The 18,944-nt window shown below is 36.3% G+C and overlaps 1 protein-coding gene across 1 annotated transcript in view; it reads right to left on the bottom strand.

Moving 5' to 3' along the window:
* The window catches only part of C2H9orf85 (chromosome 2 C9orf85 homolog), a 63,737-nt gene that overhangs the window by 12,556 nt on the left and 32,237 nt on the right, over positions 1 to 18,944 (bottom strand). The window contains exon 2 of the mRNA XM_047767773.1: positions 17,215 to 17,321. Within this exon, the coding sequence (XP_047623729.1) occupies positions 17,215 to 17,321 (107 nt within the window). The remainder of the gene's footprint in view (positions 1 to 17,214; positions 17,322 to 18,944) is intronic.

The following is an 18,944-nucleotide window of genomic DNA, read 5'->3' as shown; positions in this document are numbered from 1 at the left end:
ATCCAGGTAGTTTTATTATAGCTGATTTATATTTTCCTATTGTACATTTTTCTGTATTCCTTAATTTTTTATGACATGCACTGTTTTTAATAAACAAGAAAAAATAATAAAAATGACATCTGGTATGGAAAAATAAATAAAATTACTTTTTTCCTTTTTATAAATGTATCATGTTTGTGAAAAGGTAAATAATGTACATTTTTAGATGTTTATAACCGTCCAGTTTCTCTGTCACAGAAGTGAGATCTTTGTGCACCTTTGCTTTCAAACCTCTTAATTTAGGTTTTATGTCTTCATGGGGAACAGAGTGAGAGAAAGTCTGAAAGTAATTGAGTTTCAGCCTTTTATTTTTTTCACCTAAATATATCACATTTGTCTAGACAAAGAATCGTGATCTTAAGCATGGAATGGTTTAGATGTTATTTTAATGATAAGAGATATACATTGAGATTGTCATAAAACTTGTGCAGTATCTTGAAACATCTTTCAAAATAGCTGTAAATTATTTAATCACTCCTGAGTGTTTTTTCTTACAAAATGCATAGTAAGGAAAAACTTGAAATTCACCTAAATATAAATTTTATCTCATTTCCCTTGAAAATGGCTATATTTTGAATATTTTGTGAGCCCATTACTAAAAGTACTCCAGAGATGTTAAGTAATGGTGGTTTTGCTTTCTTTTCATTTCTCCATGGAATATGATTCCCAGAAACAATGCATCTTGACTATGCATATATCACAAATAATCATTTTAATGAAAACTGTGGTCAAATCAAAACACAGGTCGGTCACTCCTATAAACCAAGTTTGCTGATAAAGGAGACAGTAGTACACTTTTTTAAAAATGTCACCACATTTACTTCCTTGATATATACATATCACTGAAAGTCACTTTATTTGAGTCTCATTCTTTATAATGGATACTAAAAGTGCTGGCAAGTTAACATAGAACATAAAACAAAGACAGTGGCACTAAACTGTACTAGTAACCACTGTATTTGTCACCTCCACAAAACTAAGTTAAATAACAAAAATGAAAAATGAAAACCCACAGACTTTTTGATGACACCCTTTGTATTAGCATGACCTTTTTATAATGTTTAATAAAAACATAGCAACATTTGGAAGATCTGTATCACTCAGTGAACTAATATTTTCCAAATGAGCAAATGTATGATGTTACAAAATCACGCATGAATGAAGATCCAATCGAGTGCAAGACAGACCAATGAATTTTAGTATAATAAAGTGTTCATTAATGTGGTTTCAAATTCTTCATTTAACTAATCTTTAGGAAGTTACCCCTCTGAGATCATATCAAAGATGAATCTCTGCAATTATCTGGAAAAGACTACTTTTTATTTTTTTTAATTTATTTTTATGGCCACCCCTGTGGCATATGGAAGTTCCTGAGCAAGGCGTCAAATCTGAGTTTCAGTTGAGGCCTACCCCACAGCTACAACAATGCTGGATCCAAGCCCTCACTTGAGTGAGGACAGGGATCAAACCTGTATCCTCAAGGACACTATGGCAGGCTCTTAACCCACTGAGCCACAACAGGAACCCCTTGGAAAAGATTATTAAAATTTACTTTTACTCTTGCTAAAATACATTGTTTCCTTTTCCTTCTACCACTCAGACATTAATGAAATTAATAAAAATATAAAACAATACCACTTGTTTCACTAACATTTTTGTTTCAAAAGTTATTTTTCATAACAAGTTATATTAATACTTAGTGGGCATGTTGCTTATGTTTAAATCATTTATTAAATAATTATTTTTAAAATGTCTCAGCTTTTATATCTAATACAATAATTTATATCAATTTAAATTAGATACAACCCATTAAAAAAATATATAAATGAAGTTATCTGGGGTCCTCAGTAATCCTTCAGAATATAAAGCGGTCCTGAGAACAAAAGTATTGAGAACCACTGATCTAGACAATAAAGACCAGCAGGAAAAGAACTGATCTTATATTTCTAGTATTTCTACAAGTACTCTGCCACAACTTTTCTGGCACTGCCTTCATTTCCTGGTTATATTATTACATTTTAACCTTTATCATAATTCAGCTCTGCTCATAATACTCTCACATGTGATTACTAGTTGCTTACGTAAACAGTGAGCTGTGGTACTCCACCCTCGATGTACAAGAAACAGAAACTCACATTGACAAAGTTCTATAAAGTGACATTTCCTACAGTGACTCTAAGTAGTCTGTTGCTAACACAGAAAGATTCTGAAACCATACTAAGGAATTGTATCACATGCTACTTAGGAAATGCTTTTAAGGAAACAATGTCCTCAAATTCCAAGAACTCTGGGTAGAAGTTCATTCAGTTCCTTGTGTCCCTAAATGATCAATGTGAAAATAATTTAAGAGATTTTACTGACTCCATTACTGCAGTAGATTTGATTAAAATAATTCTTAAAAGAGTATAAAATATTCACCTGTGAGCAAGAGTAACTCAGAATAAAAGAAAAAATGGAAATTACTGCTCAAAATTACTACTTGGAGCAGGCAATTTTATTTTATTTTTTTATTTTATTTTTGTTTGTTTTGTCCTTTGTTGTTGTTGTTGCTATTTCTTGGGCCGCTCCCGCGGCATATGGAGGTTCCCAGGCTAGGGGTTGAATCGGAGCTGTAGCCGCCGGCCTACACCAGAGCCACAGCAACGCGGGATCCGAGCCGCGTCTGCGACCTACACCACAGCTCACGGCAACGCCGGATCGTTAACCCACTGAGCAAGGGCAGGGACCGAACCCGCAACCTCATGGTTCCTAGTCGGATTCGTCAACCACTGCGCCACGACGGGAACTCCCTGGAGCAGGCAATTTTAATTCAAAGCTTGTTGTAGCAATCAATATTAAAGTCAAAAAGTAGGCTTTCTGGAGTTCCCGTCGTGGCGCAGTGGTTAACGAATCCGACTAGGAACCATGACGTTGCGGGTTCGGTCCCTGCCCTTGCTCAGTGGGTTAACGATCCAGCGTTGCCGTGAGCTGTGGTGTAGGTTGCAGATGTGGCTCGGATCCCGCGTTGCTGTAGCTCTGGCATAGGCTGGCGGCTACAGCTCCGATTCGCCCCCTAGCCTGGGAACCTCCATATGCCGCGGGAGCGGCCCAAAGAAATAGCAAAGAGACAAAAAATAAATAAATAAATAAAAATTAAAAAAAAAAAAAAAGTAGGCTTTCTGCAGAGGTACACAATGGAAAACAGCGGTGAAAACTCTCCACTTTTACATTTAAATATTAAGAACCCAGTCTTTGGATAAGAATTAAAGCCAGGGTTTATGGTCATTATACTAAGATATGACATAAAGTGTCTAAAACTACACTCTAGGACATTTTAATACTCCCGGAATGTGGTGACATGACTCATATCACTGATTAACCATCAGAGCCTCAAACTATGATAAGAAATGCTGGAGCTGGAGTTCCCGGTGTGGCGCAGTGGTTAACAAATCCAACTAGGAACCATGACGTTGCGGGTTCGGTCCCTGCCCTTGCTCAGTGGGTTAACGATCCGGCGTTGCCGTGAGCTGTGGTGTAGGTCGCAGACGCGGCTCGGATCCTGCGTTGCTGTGGCTCTGGTGTAGGCCGGTGGTTACAGCTCCGATTCAACCCCTAGCCTGGGAACCTCCATATGCCGCGGGAGCGGCCCAAAGAAATAGCAAAAAGACAAAAAAAAGAATAAAAAAGAAATGCTGGAGCTAAAGAGATAAACCAAAGAGGCCAAGCTTTCTCTCTCTCCCTCTCTCTCTATGTGTGTGTGTGTATATTATATATATATATAACTGCCACAAAGAGGGACTGATCATATTTTAGTATGTAACAATGTTTACTTTTGTTTGATAAATGGACCAAAAAAATAGTGAATGAAACACTTTTTAAGGCTAGAAATCCAACCACTGAACCAAAATTCTGTCTTGTTTTCCCTTTATTAAATGTATATACAAAGCAGATAGAGAATCTTCTTTTTGAAAAGCAACATTGATTAATGTTTATGAATCACCAGGATTATGTAGCAAGAGGAAAGAAAATCTAACAAGAGCAAATGAATGAACAAATTACAGCTTATGTGGAACCCCAAGACAAGACACATAAAGAGAGCTCAAGAGTATCTTCATTGTCCATCAAAGGACACAGGGGGTTCTTGTTCATTCTCCCTCCATTCCCTTGTGCCTTATTCATAGGGTTTCCTGTAAACACTGTTTATAGCAGTCTTCTACCTTTTCTAGTCTGTCCAAGAGTAATCTGTGGGGCCATCTCTCCCAAAAGATCGTAAATCTCTGTGTATCAGAGTTTTGGTATCTTTTAATGCACAGCACAGTGTCTTTTACATTGAAGTTGCTATTTAAGATAAGTGCAAACTGAATCAAATTTACTGTCTGTTATCCTTAGCAATCCCATCTTCCTTGTCAGAAAAGACCTGTATTTGGGATAATACCACCCATCATTACTCCAGACTCCTCCTATGACAACATTTTCCTCACAAAATATGTAGATTATACTAAATTATCTTTCAAATCCAGGGCCAGTTTCTTGGTTCTTGTAGATCGAGTAAGGAAAATCTGGTTAAACAAGATAAAAGTTTTCTAACAGATACATTTTCATTCTATAAGGGAAAATTGCATTGGTTAATTTAAGGTATAGGAATGGTTCAAGTCATGGTGGATGACTTTGAGTCAAAACTTAGGGATCTGATATTAAATTGAAAGCCAGGGGCTGGCTGAATGGATACAAAAAATCAGATCAAATATATTTTGTCTACAAGAGACCCACTTCAGATCTAGGGAACATAGAGACTGAAAGGGAGTGGATGGAAAGTTATTTCATGAAAATGGATATCAAAAGAAAGTTGGAGTAGCAATACTCTTATCAGACAAAATAAACTCTAAAGAAGATATAAAAAAATTATAAATATATAAAAACCCAACACAGGAGCACCTCAATATATAAGGCAAATGCTAAGAGCCATTAAAGAAAAAAGTGACAGTAACACATTAACAGTGGGGGACCTTAATGCTCCACTTATAGCAACAGACAGATCATTCAGACAGAAAATCAGTGAGGAAATACAGGCCTTAAATGACATATTAGACAAGATGGACTTCATTAGTATTTATAGAACATTCCATCTGAAACCAGAAGAATACACATTCTTCTCAAGTGCACATGAAACATTCTCCAGGATAGAACACATGGTGGGCCACAATGCAAGCCCTGGTAAATTTAAGAAAATTGAAATCATATCAAGCATCTTTACCGACCACAATGCCATAAGACTAGAAATCAATGACAAGAAGAAAAAAAAACAAAAAAACTGCAAAAAACACAAACATATGGAGACTAAACAATATACTACTAAACAAGCCATGGATCACAAAAGAAATCAAAGAGGAAATTTTAAAAATGCCTAGCGACAAATGAAAATGAAAACACAATGATCCAAAAACTATAGGATGCAGCAAAAGTAGTTCTAAGAGGGAAGTTTACAGCAATACAATATTAACTCAGGATACAAAAATAGTAAACAATCTGACCTTACACCTAAAGCAACTAGAAGAAGAACAAACAAAACCCAAAGTTAGTAGAAGGAAAGAAATCATAAAGATCAGAGCAGAAATGAAATAGAAATGAAGAAAACCATAGAAAGGATTGATGAAATGAAAAGCTGGTTCTTTGAAAAGATCAACTAAACTGATGAAACTTTAGCCAGAATCATCAAGAAAAAAAGGGAGTATCGGAGTTCCCGTGGTGGCGCAGTGGTTAACGAATCCGACTAGGAACCATGAGGTTGCGGGTTCAGTCCCTGCCCTTGCTCAGTGGGTTAACGATCCAGCGTTGCCGAGTGAGCTGTGGTGTAGGTTGCAGACGCGGCTCGGATCCCATGTTGCTGTGGCTCTGGCGTAGGCCAGTGGCTACAGCTCCGATTCAACCCCTAGCCTGGGAACCTCCATATGCTGCTGGAGCGGCCCAAGAAATAGCAACAACAACAACAACAACAACAACAACAACAAAAGACAAAAGACAAAAAAAAAAGAAAAAAGAAAAAAAGCGAGTATCAATGGCATTTTTCAAAAAACTAGAACAAAAAAATTCTGAAATTTATAAGAAAACACAAAAGACACTGAAGAGCCAAAGCATTCCTGAGAAAGAAAAACAAAGCTGGAGAAACCAGGTTCCCTGGCTTCAGACTCTACTACATAACTACAGCAATCCAAACGGTATGGTACTAACACAGAAGAAATACAGGCCAGTGAAACAAGACAGAAAGCCCAGAAAAACAAACAAACAAACCCTCACACCTGTTGTCAATTAATCTATGACAAAGAGGCAAGAATAAGAAAAGACAATCTCTTCAGTAAGTGGTGCCAGGAAAACCTGGACAGCTACATGTGTAAGAGTGAGATTAGAACATTCTCTTACACCATACATAGAAATAAACTCAAATGGATTAAAGACATAAACTTAAGACTAGATACTCTTAGAGGAGGGAGTTCCCTGGTGACTCACCAGTTAAGGACTCTGCACTGTCACTTTTGTGCTTAGTTTTTCTGGACCAGGAACTTTTGTATTTTGCAGGTGCAGCCAAAAATAAACAAAGACAAATAAAACTCTTAGAGGAAAACACAGGCAGAAAACTATTTGACATAAATTGCAGCAATATCTTATCAGATCTACTTCCTAGAGTAATGAAAATAAAAATAAATAAATAAACAGGACCTAATTAAACTTAAAAGCTTTTACACAGCAAAGGAAAGCATAAGCAAAACAAAAAGACAACACCCAGAACGGGAGAAAATATTTCCAAATGAAGTGACTGACCAAGGATTAACCTCCAAAATATATAAAGAGCTCATGCAGCTTAATATCAAAAACCAAACAACCCAATCAAAAATGGGCAGATCAAAAGAGACATTTCTCCAAGGAAGACATACAGATGGCTAAAAAGCACATGAAAAGATTTTCTTTTTTTTTTGTCTTTTGTCTTTTTTTTTGTCGTTGTTGTTGTTGTTGTTGCTATTTCTTGGGCCGCTCCCGCGGCACATGGAGGTTCCCAGGCTAGGGGTTGAATCGGAGCTGTAGCCACCGGCCTATGCCAGAGCCACAGCAACTCTGGATCCGAGCTGCGTCTGCAACCTACACCACAGCTCACGGCAACGCCGGATCGTTAACCCACTGAGCAAGGGCAGGGACCGAACCTGCAACCTCATGGTTCCTAGTCGGATTCGTCAACCACTGCGCCACGACGGGAACTCCATGAAAAGATTTTCAATACCACTAATTATTAAATAAATGCAAGTTCAAAACTACATGAGGAATCACCTCACACTGATCAGAATGGCTGTGATCAAAAAGTATGCAAACACTAAATGCTGGAGAGGGTGTATACAGAAAAGGGAATGTAAATTCCCTCTTACACTGGTGGTGGGAATGTAAATTGGTAAAACCACTATGGAGAACAGTATGGAGATTCCTTCAAAAACTAAATACAGGAGTGCCTGTTGTGGTTCAGCGGGTTAAAAACTCAAGATAGTGTCCGTGAGGATGTAGGTTTGACCAATTCAATCCCTAGCCTGGGAACTTCCATATGCCTCGGGTGCAGCCCTAAAAAGACGACAAAAAAAAAGAAGGTAAAACTCATAGTACCAGGTTTAAAATGAAATCTTATCTTTACGTGATGTTAGCCCAGCTCTAAGTATTTGAAATCTTTTCCTTTCCTTTTACTATGATTTCTCAAATGTTACCAACTTTCTAAAAATTCTCTGAATAATTCCAGCAATAATTCTCACAAATCTCACCAAAAGAATATAATTTCTACTTTTAAGGGATTTCTTAGCTTGAACTTTTACAGTTAAGATTCAAATCAGAAAGAATACACCATTTCAGAGACTAGACAGTAAAAGTAAAATTGGATTTCTAAAATATCAGTAAAGGAGAAGGTTCTATGACAACAAAGCTATTTCTACATCCTAGAGTACTAAAAGTACTTTACTGATCTAAGATAGAGGCTCTGCAATGCCACTCCCAGTCCCTACTCTTGGAAGTTATGCTGTATTAAAGGAAAAAGGCACTCAACTGAAGGGGTTTCCTTGGCTATTTATAGTACACTTTTCCCAGGCTTGTGGGGCTTGCACAAGAAAGAGTCAAACTATAGCTGAGTGTTCACTATCTTCTAATTCTGCTTGGATTCTGGTAGATAGCATACACTGTTCATCTATCTTCATCCCAACTACCTCTGCCATCATAACCTTACTTGAATTTTCAAATAAAGTACACATGGGTACACACATGTCTAGAGAGGAAGTGGCTGACACTGAGGGTCTCATCATTAAATATCCCTTTCTCCTATTACATTTTAGAATAATTTTTTCTTCCTAATTTTTTACATTTTTTGCAGCAGTTAGAAATCAATTTTTCACTGGTCTAGTAATATATATAATAATGTATTTATTTCAATGAAATTTATTGGAATGTTGCCTGTACTTGGTGCAAAAGTTAATTCACCACTTAAAAATTCCAATCCTTCTCACTTAGCCAATAAAATTTGGAAAATATAATGGACATAACTGGTACTTCACCTTTTATTTCTACCCAGTCTAATACCCTAAGTTAATAATAAAAATGATGGGGGAGTTCTCTTGTGGCACAGCAGGTTAGGATCCGGCATTATCACTAGAGCAGCTTGGGTTGCTACTGTGTTGGATCCCTGGCTCCAGAACTTCCACATGCAGTGGGTGTGGCCAAAAATAATAAAAATGATGGGGTTTGTGCAGCAAGATCAGAAAGGGCCTAATAATCTATAAACCAGATAAATGCAACAATGTTCATTTTAAATAGTAAAAATAAAAGAATGTATAGAAAGACACTTCATTTTCCATAATATTTATATGATATATAAATATATATGATATATATATATCATATATATATATGGTGCCAGTGAAAGAAAGAAAGAGAGAGAGAAAGAAAGAGGCCAGTCATCAGGCAATAAACATAAATTGAACATCCAATTTTTAAGGAATTCAACTTTGTTGATTCATCTGTAGCCATGTCCCCATACAAAATATCACCAAGTCAAGAGCCTTCTCTAACTATGATCCTATTATAAAATATAAAGCATTTCCATCCCAATTAATTTTCCCAAGCTCCAATGTTTACTAGCACAGAGACAATTTTTCTATTAGAAGATTCTATAACAAAGCATTTAATTTTCAGGTGTCCTGACATAAATATTCTCTTCAAATTTAAAAAAAGAAAAATCAAGAAAAAAATATTTATCTAGTAATTCATTTATAAATCCACTTATTTTTCCTTTTCATTTCAATCTATTTAATTTTCCAATGTATACAATATAACTTGATGCCAATGATGACTAAGGCTTTTCAAAGGTGTATTTTAATAAAAGAAACTGTACTTCAGGAATACAAAGAGCTGATAAATGTGTTCAGTTTTACAATACATCAAAAAGGAAGCATCAAAATGTTTAGAACATGTGAATTATAAAATTAGTCACCTAAACAATGGATCTTCACTCAGATGCTATAAATTGAGGTTACATAAAGGGAAAAGGAAGGACTCACTGCATATTGCAAACATTTTTCTTCAGTTACCTTATAGTGAGCTCAGTTCCTAAGCACTGAAAGCAAATACGGCCTGAATACTTACAAATGGAATCTGTCTATCTAAAATGTGATAATAAATGGATCAAGATTTATGTTATGGTGTTTGCTCAATGAAAAAACTCAAGTAATGAATGCCAATTGATGGACAAATACAACAATCCAGCACCACGGAATGAGTGCAAGCTACTGTTAGCTGGTGGATAGATATACCTGGTGCTTTCTGTGCATTAATTTACTTTCTTTGAAAAATAAGGGCAGTGGTACTCATTTTATTAGGCAGAATTTTAAGAGTACAGTACTTCCCTTTAAAAATAAAAGGGTTAACATATGTGCTCAAGAATGTGGAGATTTTTGAACCCTTATGTGCTGTTGTAGGATTAGAGTGTGATAACTACGGAAAAAAGTATGGAGAAGTCTCATGAAAATATAACTACCAAATCATCCACCAATCCCACTTCTGGGTTTACACACAAAATAACTGAAAAAAGAGTCTTGAAGAGATATTTGCCCAAACATGTTCACAGCAGTATTCCCAATAGCCAAGAGGTGGAAATAACCTAAATGTCCATCAAAAGATGGTTGGATAAACAAAATGTGACACACACACACACACAATGGAATATTACCTAGACTAAAAATGGAAGGTAATTCTGTTCAATGAGCCTTGAAGATCTTATGCTAAGTGAAGTAAACCAGTCACAAAATACAAATACTGTATGATTCCATTTATACGAGGTATTTAAAGTACTCAAATTCATAGCAACAGAAAGTAGAATGGTGGTTACCAAGAACTGAGTGGAGGGGAAAAGGGAAGTTGTTTAATGGGTATAAAGCTTCGAACTTTAAAGATGACTAAGTTCTGCAGATCTATTGCACTACTGAACTGTACACTTTTAAATGGTTGAGATAGAAAATGTTATGTTATGTGTTTTTCACCACCGCTACAAAAATAATGGATAACTTTAAAAAAAAGAATACATTTGGTTTATAAAAGATTATCTTGAAGGCTTCAGTTTGGTTAATTTGGTCAGAAAAAAAGCTTTGTAGTAAAGATAGAGCAAGCATATTATTAGAGAGGCAAGCTATAGGGTGGTACCTGTTTAGCAACACCTCATTTTCTCACTACTAGTATTACTTTTTGGTCTCTCGGTTTAGAGCACCACCTCCTTCTATTCCTTAACACACTATACAGTAAACATATAAAAGCAGAACTTCTGAGGGGACAAAGCCCCACTTAGCGTCCACTGAGCTTCTTGCTGCTAGAGACTCAACTCTTCCCCACAAGAGCCCTTGAAACAGTTATGTGAAATAAACCTTTTTAATAACACCATGTTATTTATCTGGACCAAGGGAGATATGTCAGTAGAGGTGAGATAGAGGAGAATTTATTTATTTAATGCAATGAAGTATGAAGAGATGAGGGCTGCACTGGGGCAGAGGAGATAAAAATTAAGAGGCAATCGATTTTTAAATTATCAGTTAAGAAGTGCAATACCCGGATGTGAGGACCAGGGGGAGTGACTCTGTCTAATGAAAAGTAAACATTGTTTTAGGCGTAAAGCACCCACCTGTCATGAAACTGTTTGACCACACATCCCTAGAACAATGTGGTTTCAAGGCACGTTACACCAGCTCCTCCTCTCTTCACTTGAAATACTTTTAAGAAGAAATCTACTTTCAATCAACATTCTTCTTATGGCATTTAAGGACTGGTCTCCCTTTTCTCCATCTAAGGCAGTTTCATTTTGGCCTGTGGTATTCAATGGATTCCTGGGTAAGGTTTTATTCAAAAATTTTAAGGCTGAAAAGTCTAAAAACCATTGAACTAATATATATATGAAGTTTCAGTGGCTTGACCCTGTGAGTGTTCATCTATTTTGTAAGCAGTAGGGTTTCTCAACCAGGACACTACTGACATGTTGGGCTGAATATGTCTTTGCCGTGGGTCTATATGTGCACTAAGGATGTTTAGTCTACTCCTGGCCTCTACCACTACATGCTAGTAGCATCCCTCCCAGATTTTCTAGTCATGGCAAAAAAAAAAAAAAAAAAAGAAAAAACAGTCTCCAGACATTGCCAAATGTCCCCTAGGAGGAAAAGGCCTCCCCTCCCAGACCCCAATCTATTTGTGGCCTGTTGCTCTTTTGTACTAGCTTCTTCTTTCTCTTCTAATACTATGGTAATGTTAAACATGAGCTAACACAATTGGCGATTTTTTTTTTTTAATGGGTAGGAAGAGGAAAAAAAAAAAAACAGGATAGAGATTCTAACACGAATGTGGGTATTTGCCTACTACATTTCTAAATTAACAGGAAAAGAGGTTGCTTGGTTGCCTGAAACACCAGGCATAAGAAGTTTCTAGGTAACAGCTTAGGCATTTCAGGAAGGACCTGCAAGTAAAACCTATTTGTCTAGATACATGCATTAAAAAAAAAAAAAGACAGGGCTATGTATGTGGTATTCAGCAGTAGACAACTTCCATAAACAAGATAGGTGACTTGGGTAAAAATTAATATAGAATTAGGCTCACGTAGGGAGGGAAAAAAGACTTTTTGAATGAATATTAAAATACTGAGAAATCACTGTGGGAGAGTAGAAAATCAGGTCTTTGGAATAGGATAATTTGCATTTGAATCTTAACTCCAACTGCTTTACATTCTTATCTTGGGCAAAACATTTAATCCCTCAGAGCCCAGAATAAAAAAAAAAAAAGAAAGAAAAAAGAAAAGGCCATTTCATTTGTCTTACATTGCTTGAGGAAGGGGACAGTTTTTTAACTGGCTGTACTTCCAGTACCTGGAAAATGATATAAATGTCTATAAATGAGTATTAAGTAAAAAATATCAAGTACTTTCTTCTCTAAGAGTTATACAAATTACTTTATATTTTTTAGATTTCTTGCTTTTTAAATAATTCTCAGGTCCGCACCCAAAATTATTTACAGTGTTCATGAAGGACTTGGAACTGACCAGGAATACTAACAAATAATGTTAAGTTATCTTTCAGGATTTTTTTTCCCCCAAGTCAAAAAATAAGACACTTAAAAATAAGGTTTTGGAGTTCCCATTGTGGCTCAGTAGTAACAAACCCAACTAGTAGCCATGGGATGCGGCTTCAATCCCTGTCCTTGCTTAGTGGGCTAAGGATCCCGTGCTGCTGTGGCTGTGGTATAGGCCAGCAGCTACAGATTCGACCACTAGCCTGAGGACGTCCATGTAGCTCAGGTGCAGACATAAAAAGAAAAAGAGGTTTTCTACAAAAAGATTTTGACTTGTCCTGAATCACAATTCTTACCGATCCATTCATTACTCATCTTAATAATGATTATACCATTCAGGTGTCAAGGGAGATGTCTGTTGTAGCACCGCAACAGCCCTCCACCAGGGAGGAGCAATTTCTTGCCTTAAAATCAAAAGATATGAGCCAAAATTCAGAGTCCCCATCTTGGTGCAGCAGAAAGGAATCCAACTAGGAACCTTGAGGCTGCCGGTTTGATCCCTGGCCTTGCTCAGCAGGTTAAGGATCCAGCATTGCCGTGAGCTGTGCTGTAGGTCACAGACATGGCTCGGATCTGGCATTGCTGTGGCTGTGGTGTAGGCCGGCAGCAATAGCTCCAATTGGACACCTAGCCTGGGAACCTCCATATGCCACAGGTGTGGCCCTAAAAAGACAAAAAAAGATATGAGCCAAAATTTTGGATGGGGACTCCTGGTGAAGAAAATGCTGACTAAAACAAAATGGGCAGATCATCTTAGCACTATTACAGAGTTTAGTATTATCTTTACGAGCCTTTCACTTTATTTCTATGAAGACCTGAAGCTTTATGTACTCCATGATATTTCAAATTGCCTTATCATATCAAAGGGTAGTATCATATCAGTATTGCACTAGTCACACATAACTAATAGGTGACATGCATCTAAAGTTCTTTTTTTTTTTTGTCTTTTTGCCATTTCTTGGGCCACTCCCGCAGCATATGGAGGTTCCCAGGCTAGGAATCTAATCGGAGCTGTAGCCACCGGCCTACACCACAGCCACAGCAACGTGGGATCCGAGCTGTGTCTGCAACCTACACCACAGCTCACGGCAACGCCAGATCCTTAACCCACTGAGCAAGGCCAGGGATCGAACCCGCAACTTCATGGTTCCTAGTCGGATTTGTTAACCACTGAGCCATGACAGAAATTCCCTAAAATTCTAATGTAATTTAAAATTCATGTTCAGAGCTTGTTACAGTAGTTTCTAAGTCTCTCGTGAGCTCTCATTTGTTTTGCATTAGCTTGGGCTTCTTAATTCCTAGAGATTTTCCTTCAGGCTTTACTGTCAAATTACCTATACTTTGGTATTTGTACACTACTATATTCCTTTTATTTTGCATTCATTAGGAGCTATTCTATGGTTAATCTCATTTGCCTCAGCGTGATATGGAATAGCAGCTCCCAAGGTCCTCTCTGACTCACATCTCAAAGGCCACTGGGTCTGGCTACTGGCAACATCATCATGAGCTTCCCTGACTCAATGACTCCAAACAGGACAGAGTTGCCGACCTATGAGTCCAAGTGTTCACATCCAACAATTCTTAAAGGTAGTTGTGTTTTAAGTTTTCTAGAACTAAACAAGATTCACTACTTATACTGTGTCCTTTTACTTTCTATTTCTTGCTGAGTAAAACATCTGTTCTCCTAGAATTAACAATATGCAAATTCTTCTGGATTCATAAAAATATTAAGACTGTAAACAATACACAAAAAGAATGAAAATCCAAGAGCTATCTAAAATGATCAAGTTCATGGGAGTTCCCGTTGTGGCTCAGTGGTTAACGAATTTGACTAGGAATCATGAGGTTGCAGGTTTGATCCCTGGCCTTGATCAGTGGGTTAAGGATCCAGCATTGCTGTGAGCTGTGGTGTAGGCTGCAGACGAGGCTCGGATCCTGTGTTGCTGTGGCTGTGGCATAGGCTGGTGACTACAGCTCTGATTAGACCCCTAGCCTGGGAACCTCCATATGCCACGGGAGCAGTCCTAGAAAAGGTTAAAAAGACAAAAAAAAAAACTAAAATAAAATAAAATGATCAAGTTCAGAAATTCTATAGCAAATCACAGCTTCTGGAAAATTTAGAATAATTGATATGATCTCTTGTATACGGGCACATTCAATGAAGATAAAGATATAGGATGCAGCACATATTAAAGAGATTAAAAGCAGATAATGAATAAGGCATAAATTTTTTTAATGATTTCCTCTAACATGAATCTATAAAAACTCTATGGCCATGTAAATATTATCTATACTTCAAATTCTTTTAGGAAATAGAACAAGAGAAAAATAGATTAGTGATGAAATTTCAAAATAAGAAAGACTTGTTTAAAACTACAAATCTTGTACTAGGCCTATCAACTAAAATTGCATGGTTTATAGCACAACCAGCACCTAATTCCTATGGTAGAGAACACAATTAATTCATTCCTGGAAATCTAGTATTGGGTAGTACAAACAGTTGCCAGATTTTCCTATTGTTAATTTAGGCCAGAGAGAATAACTTCAAAATTTTGTTTAAGAGTGTTTTCTTTGGGAGTTCCCGTGGCTCAGTGGTTAATGAATCTAAGAACCATGAGGTTGCAGGTTCGATCCCTGGTCTTGCTCAGTAGGTTAAGGATCCGGGGTTGCCTTGAGCCGTGGTGTAGGTCGAAGATGAGGCTTGGATTGTGAGTTGCTGTGGCTATGGTGTAGGCCAGCGGCTACAGTTCCCATTCAACCCCTAGCCTGGGAACCTCTGTATGCTGTGGGAGCGGCCCTAGAAAAGGCAAAAAGACAAAAAAGAAAAAAGAAAAAAAAGAGCGTTTTCTGGGAATTTGGGGTTAACAGATGTAAACTATTGTCTTTGGAATGGATAAGCAATGAGATCCTGCTGTATAGAACTGGGAACTTTAGTCACTGATGATGGAGCATGATACTGTGAGAAAAAAGCATGTATATATGTATGTGTGACTGGGTCATCTTGTTATACAGTAGAAAATTGACAGAACACTGTAAACCAGCTATAATGGAAAAAAATAAAAATCATTAAAATTTAAAAAAAGTGTCTTGTTTGGGGAGGAAATGTTATACAATATGAAGAAAAGATCCAGATAGGACAGAGAAACTTATAGCTATTTAAAAGAGAGTCAAATATATCTATAATAAACATTAACAATTTGCTCTGAAAGAGCAACACAGAAAAAAAATTATAAAAAACTTACATTAGCCTATCTTTGCTTGAGGTTTTTAACCTTTCAGAAGCATCTCTAGCAGAATAAATCACCCAAATTAAGATATTCAAAGCTGTTAAATATTCTCAAGTAAACAAATAACCCCATAGTTTGAGCTAAAAATGCACAACAGAGCTGACATAATTTTTCAATAGAAATGAACAGCAAGGGTTATATCATTCATTATTTAGACTGACTTTCCAAACTTTAATTAAAATTTTCTCCCATAGAAGTTCATATCATGACTCAGCAGTTAACGAATCTGACTAGCATCCAAGAGGACGCAGGTTCAATCCCTGGCCTCACTCAGTGGGTTAAGAATCTGGCGTTGCCATGAGCTGTGATATAAGTCACAGACTTGGCTCAGATCTGGCGTTGCTGTGGTGTAGGCCAGCAGCTATAGCTCCAATTTGACCCCTAGCCTGGGAAGCTCCATATGCCGCAGGTGCGGACCTAAAAAGCAAAAAATAAATAAATAAAAATTTCCTCCTAGAAAGGAAGAGGAAATATATTTATGGAAAATGCCACTATGGAATAGCTAAAAGGAAAATAATGCAATAAGGAACAAATGTATTCTAAATAGCTACAATAAAGACTACCAAACTAAAACTCATAATTGTAAAAACAGTATCACACATACTAATGCTAATTTTTATATTTAAAATAGTCACTTTTTTCTTTCAGGCATCAGTTACCCTCTGATATGATCCTTACTGAGATAAGCCAAAGGAGGTAAGGGAGCAGTACCAGGAGGTACATAAGGCTGATGAAACAGAATCCCAAAATTATAGAATGGTAAGGGACAGATGAGAAACAAAGTCCAGTATCTTTTCACTAGACTCAAAACCTCAGAGGAATGAAGTTATACATTATCAATCTAGTGATTTATTTACGATACCTAATCTAAGCCATTTCAGTAATCTTCATGGGTCAAAGTAAAAGGTCAGACCCTCTTTAAGACCCTTTTGGTAAAAATAATATATAGTAAATATTGTAACCTCATCAGTCAGAGACAGAACTTTGCAAAACAAACTTTCCCTTCTCTGCCTTAACCCTAATCTTGTTTTATGAACAAGATGCAATAAAAATGCTACATTCTTTATTTATGGAAGAATGGGGAAGGAAATGATGAATCCGCCTTTCCAATCTATTTGCCTTCACAAGGCAAGATTCAGAATGTAAGATGAAATTCTGTTCTACATAGAATAGTGGAAATTTTTTTTCTCTATTCACCTTAATATTTATCTGGACATAATTCTGAAATCAGGGAGTAAAGTAATAAACTATGATACTGGTATTACTGGTAAAGTAATTAAGAAATTTAACTTACCATTTTTTAGGCTTTGATAATGGTTTGTACTTGCTGTATTTTACACGCCATTCAAGAACTTCTTTACAGTGTTGACATACACCATCATGAAGTTTTGCATTAATTTTCTTAAAAACAAACAGAAAAACAAACAGAATTCCACTTGTGAGCCAGCTTTATAAACCCCAAAAGGCACATGAGAAATTTAATTTTTTTCAAAATAGTAACCCAACAATCTATGTAACATTTATGATATGCTATGTATTTTTCTATACATTTTCAATTTGGTTCTTTATAAAGGCAAAGATTCAATGTTTTAATTTCCTAGCAGGAGTATCTTAAGAAAATCCTCCCCATAAATTGTGATGCATATGTATGTTATAACTCAAACTGTATGGTTAAGAGATATATATGTATAAGATATACATATATATATCTTAGCTATACATGTAGTTAAGATATACACTTAACTATACAGTCTGAGTTACACTTGTAAGTTATAACTCAATAAAAGCATAGTAATAAAGAAGAAAACCTAATTCAAATTTAAAACTACTATCTTGACAATTCATATCTTAACACTGAAAAATGAGAAATTAGACTGAGAAATTAGATAATCCTGAACTGTCAGTCTGTAGGCAAGAGGAGAGACTAAGAAACTTGAGAAAGCAGAGCGAGGGAAAAGCAGCTAGAAGCAAGAGAACATTTAATTATTCAACTTAACCCTTTTCCATTTCATGTAAAGAAAAATGTTTTAGAAAAGTTATCTTGTTAGTAACTTGGTTTCTTCAAAATAGAAAATAAATGTGCACATGTGACTGTACTGGGAAATGGGCTTTATTAGGGAACAAAATATTATTATAATTTTCTTCTCAAAATGCATTGGGAAATAAGGAGGAAGGGAAATTTTAAATGTGTCATATGTTAGGACAATAGCTTTATATTTTATAGCATATTCATGTGACTCAGTACCTAGACTACATATTTTCACTGAGTACACTGAGAATTCCCTAACCTGCTTACTTTGGTTGGGGAAACTTGGTCTTTGCCTATTGTTGGAATAATGAATAAAGGACATTTTAAGTTTTCTTTGCTTCTTTTGTTTCCTTTTCTAACTTCTCAAGAGGAAAAAAGAAGCATCCCAAAAGATTCAGGTTCTTTGGAAAGTTATTTGATAGTGATTTAAAAGCGCGATGTTTAGAGATTATCCGACAGAAAACAAAACTTCTGAACAGTGCTTGATATTCTTTAAAGTTCTAAACAAGAAGGAAAAATGAGAAAATGTTTATTCAAAGAGAAAATATTTCAAGGGTATTTTCAAAAACCATAAATTAAACTGTGAATACATTATGTTTGAATTTAAGTCTATGGTGAAAAACATTGTTACTTATGAATTGTGTATGGGAATTCTTTTCTTCCTGACCTAGATGGAGAATCCCTGGGAAAATAAATTCTGCATGTCACTATATTCCCTCCTTTCAGTAGTCTGCTGACTTTTGCCAGAAAGAAGGAAATGTGTGCCTAATGCAAAACTCTTCTTATCAACCTTGGCACTTAGTTATCAGATACAGGGCTTGCTAAGAATTACTGAGACCGAATGTTCACATTTCATCTTTTGTCCTCTCTGCCCTCTTTGCCTACAATATTGTACTAAAGGCAGTGCTTATAATTTCCTAACTCTAGCAATAATAGAAACTAATGACTTGATCTATGATTATAATATGAATGTGATATAAACTTTCTAATTAGAA

The sequence above is a fragment of the Phacochoerus africanus genome, chromosome 2 (assembly GCF_016906955.1).
Source record: "Phacochoerus africanus isolate WHEZ1 chromosome 2, ROS_Pafr_v1, whole genome shotgun sequence".
Taxonomy (NCBI): Eukaryota; Metazoa; Chordata; class Mammalia; order Artiodactyla; family Suidae; genus Phacochoerus; species Phacochoerus africanus.
Note: the sequence above shows the minus strand (reverse complement) of the source record. Positions and strands in the feature narration are given on the sequence as shown.